We start from the raw sequence: 2,276 nt of genomic DNA on the forward strand, positions 1-2,276 counted from the left end.
CCGAGGCTGGTGGATCACTTGAGCCCAGGTGTTCAAGACCAGCCTGAGCAACATGGTGAAACCCTGTCTCTACAAAAAAAATTTTTGAAGTAGCCAGCCATGGTGGCACATGCCTTTAGTCCCAGCTACTCGTGAGGCTGAGGTAGGAGGATCTCTTGAGCAGAGGAGGTCAAGGCTGCAGTGAGCCATGACTGTACCACTGCACTCCCGCCTGGGCAACCGAGTGAGACCCTATCTCAAAAACAGAAAAGAGAACCTGATAAGCCTAACTGGAATTCCTAGTTGGAACTTGAATCTAAAACAAAACCATCATCATTATAACAATGTGAAAAAGAAAAATACTTTTTTCAGAGTTTTCCCATTTCATCATCTTATTTTTAAATAGTAACATCATGTATTTGCTTATTTTAAATCTTTGGATACCTGAGCATAGTAGTAATATTTCTGCCCTCTGGTAAACAATTCATTTTCCATGTGGTTGCTTCTTTAAAAATTAGCTAGCTTAGAAACATATGATCAATCAAAACATGTGATGTGCCTGCTTCAGAAAGAGACTCATTAGCTTCCCAAGGACTCCAGTAGTTGTGGTGAGTGCTTGCTCCTTCTTCGGGGTGCCACTTACTAACATGCTTGTGTGCTCTGTTGGCCTAGGTGGCAGAGGAGCTGGGGCGTCGCCCACCGCTGTAGCCAGCTGCATAGTTTAAGCCGCTTAGCACAGCAGAATTTGGAAACACTTAAAAAAGCAAAAGGTAAACATTTCCCATTTTCTTTTAAAAAATCTCCTAGCTGCTATGTACATCTATAAATTTTAATGGAAAAACCAAGTAACTTTATCATAGCTGAACTTTTAAATCTGTTCTTTGAATAAAGCAGTGGCATAAAATTAGCCTTTAAGCTTCTACTGAATTTAATCCTGAGTTTATACACTATTGGCACAATGCAGAAAGAATGAAGCACCTCGACCATGACCAAAGGTTTTGTGTTTTATCATCAGGGTGTACAATCATATTTACAGACCGTTCTGGCATGAGTGCAGTGGGCCATGTGATGCTAGGAACAATGGATGTCCATCATCACTGGACAAAAGTAAGAAAGAGCCTTAAAATTAAAAACTTCTTGTCATTCATATACTTTCATTTCCAACAATGCTATAATGTTAATGAACCAAAAAAAAATTTTGTTCTGTTTTTGTTTTTGTTTTTTAATGTTTTTAATCATAGTGTCAGCTGTTTTCAGATCAGATGCTGAAATATCATATACTTAACATACTTAAGAAGGAAGACTGATTTTTAAGGCAGTTTTTGTCTGGTAATACTGCATTCTTTTCTGAAGCACAGCCTGAAAGCCTATATTCTGTTGTTTGGTTTTACCTGTTCTTAACAGATTTATTGAGGTATAACTGACATTTAATAAACTGCACATGTTTCTTGTGTGTTGTTTGGTATTTTGACATGTATGTATGCCCATGAAGCCATTATCACCGTCAAGATAGCAAACGTATCCAACACCTGGGCATATATGTGAGCATATGGCCCTTTGTAAACACTCCCTCCCATCCCACCACCCCCTCTCCAAGCAACCACTGGTCTGCTTTCTGTCACTATAGCTTAGTTTTGGAGTTTTATGTAAGTGGAATCATAGGGCTTGCAAACTTTTGTGTCTGGTTTCTTTCACTGTCTCATTTTGAGATTCATCCATGCTGTTGCATGTATTGAAAGTTTATTCCTTTTTATTACTATGTACTATTTCATTGTATAAATATACCACAGTTTGTTTATTCATTCACCTGTTGATGGACATAGGGTCGTATCACTTTGTGACTATTACAAATAAAACTGCTATGAACATTTGTGTACAAATATATGGACATATATTTCCTTTCTCTTGGGTAAATACCTAAAATAGAATGGCTGGATCATATGGTAGACTATTTTAACTTTTTGAAAAACTGCCAACACTTAACTATGGTCATCTTTTTAATTTTAGTCAGTCTAATAGCTCTGTGGTACAATCTCATTCAATGTTTAATTTGCATTTCTCTAATAATAAATAATGGTGAGCATCTTTTCATGTGCTTATTTGTCATCCACATATCTTCTTTAGTGAAGCGTCTGTTCAAATCAAATATTTATTTGGTAGAAAATACTTGCAAACCACATATCTGACAAAGACATTATATCTAGAATATATTTCAAAACTCTCAAATTTCAGCAGGAAAAGAAAAAACCAACTAAAAAAGGGCAATCTAAAACTCTCAAACTTCAGCAGTAAAAAAA

General features: G+C 36.6%; 1 protein-coding gene across 1 annotated transcript in view; it reads left to right on the forward strand.

Annotated features, from left to right (window-relative positions):
- Positions 1-626: 626 nt before the first annotated feature.
- The window catches only part of LOC105530521 (T-cell activation inhibitor, mitochondrial-like), a 22,346-nt gene continuing 20,696 nt past the window's right edge, over positions 627-2,276 (forward strand). Inside the window, 3 exon segments of the mRNA XM_011968093.1 lie at positions 627-675; positions 678-749; positions 995-1,086. Of these exon segments, the coding sequence (XP_011823483.1) occupies positions 627-675; positions 678-749; positions 995-1,086 (213 nt within the window).

The sequence above is a fragment of the Mandrillus leucophaeus genome, unplaced genomic scaffold (genome assembly GCF_000951045.1).
Source record: "Mandrillus leucophaeus isolate KB7577 unplaced genomic scaffold, Mleu.le_1.0 Scaffold829, whole genome shotgun sequence".
NCBI lineage: Eukaryota > Metazoa > Chordata > Mammalia > Primates > Cercopithecidae > Mandrillus > Mandrillus leucophaeus.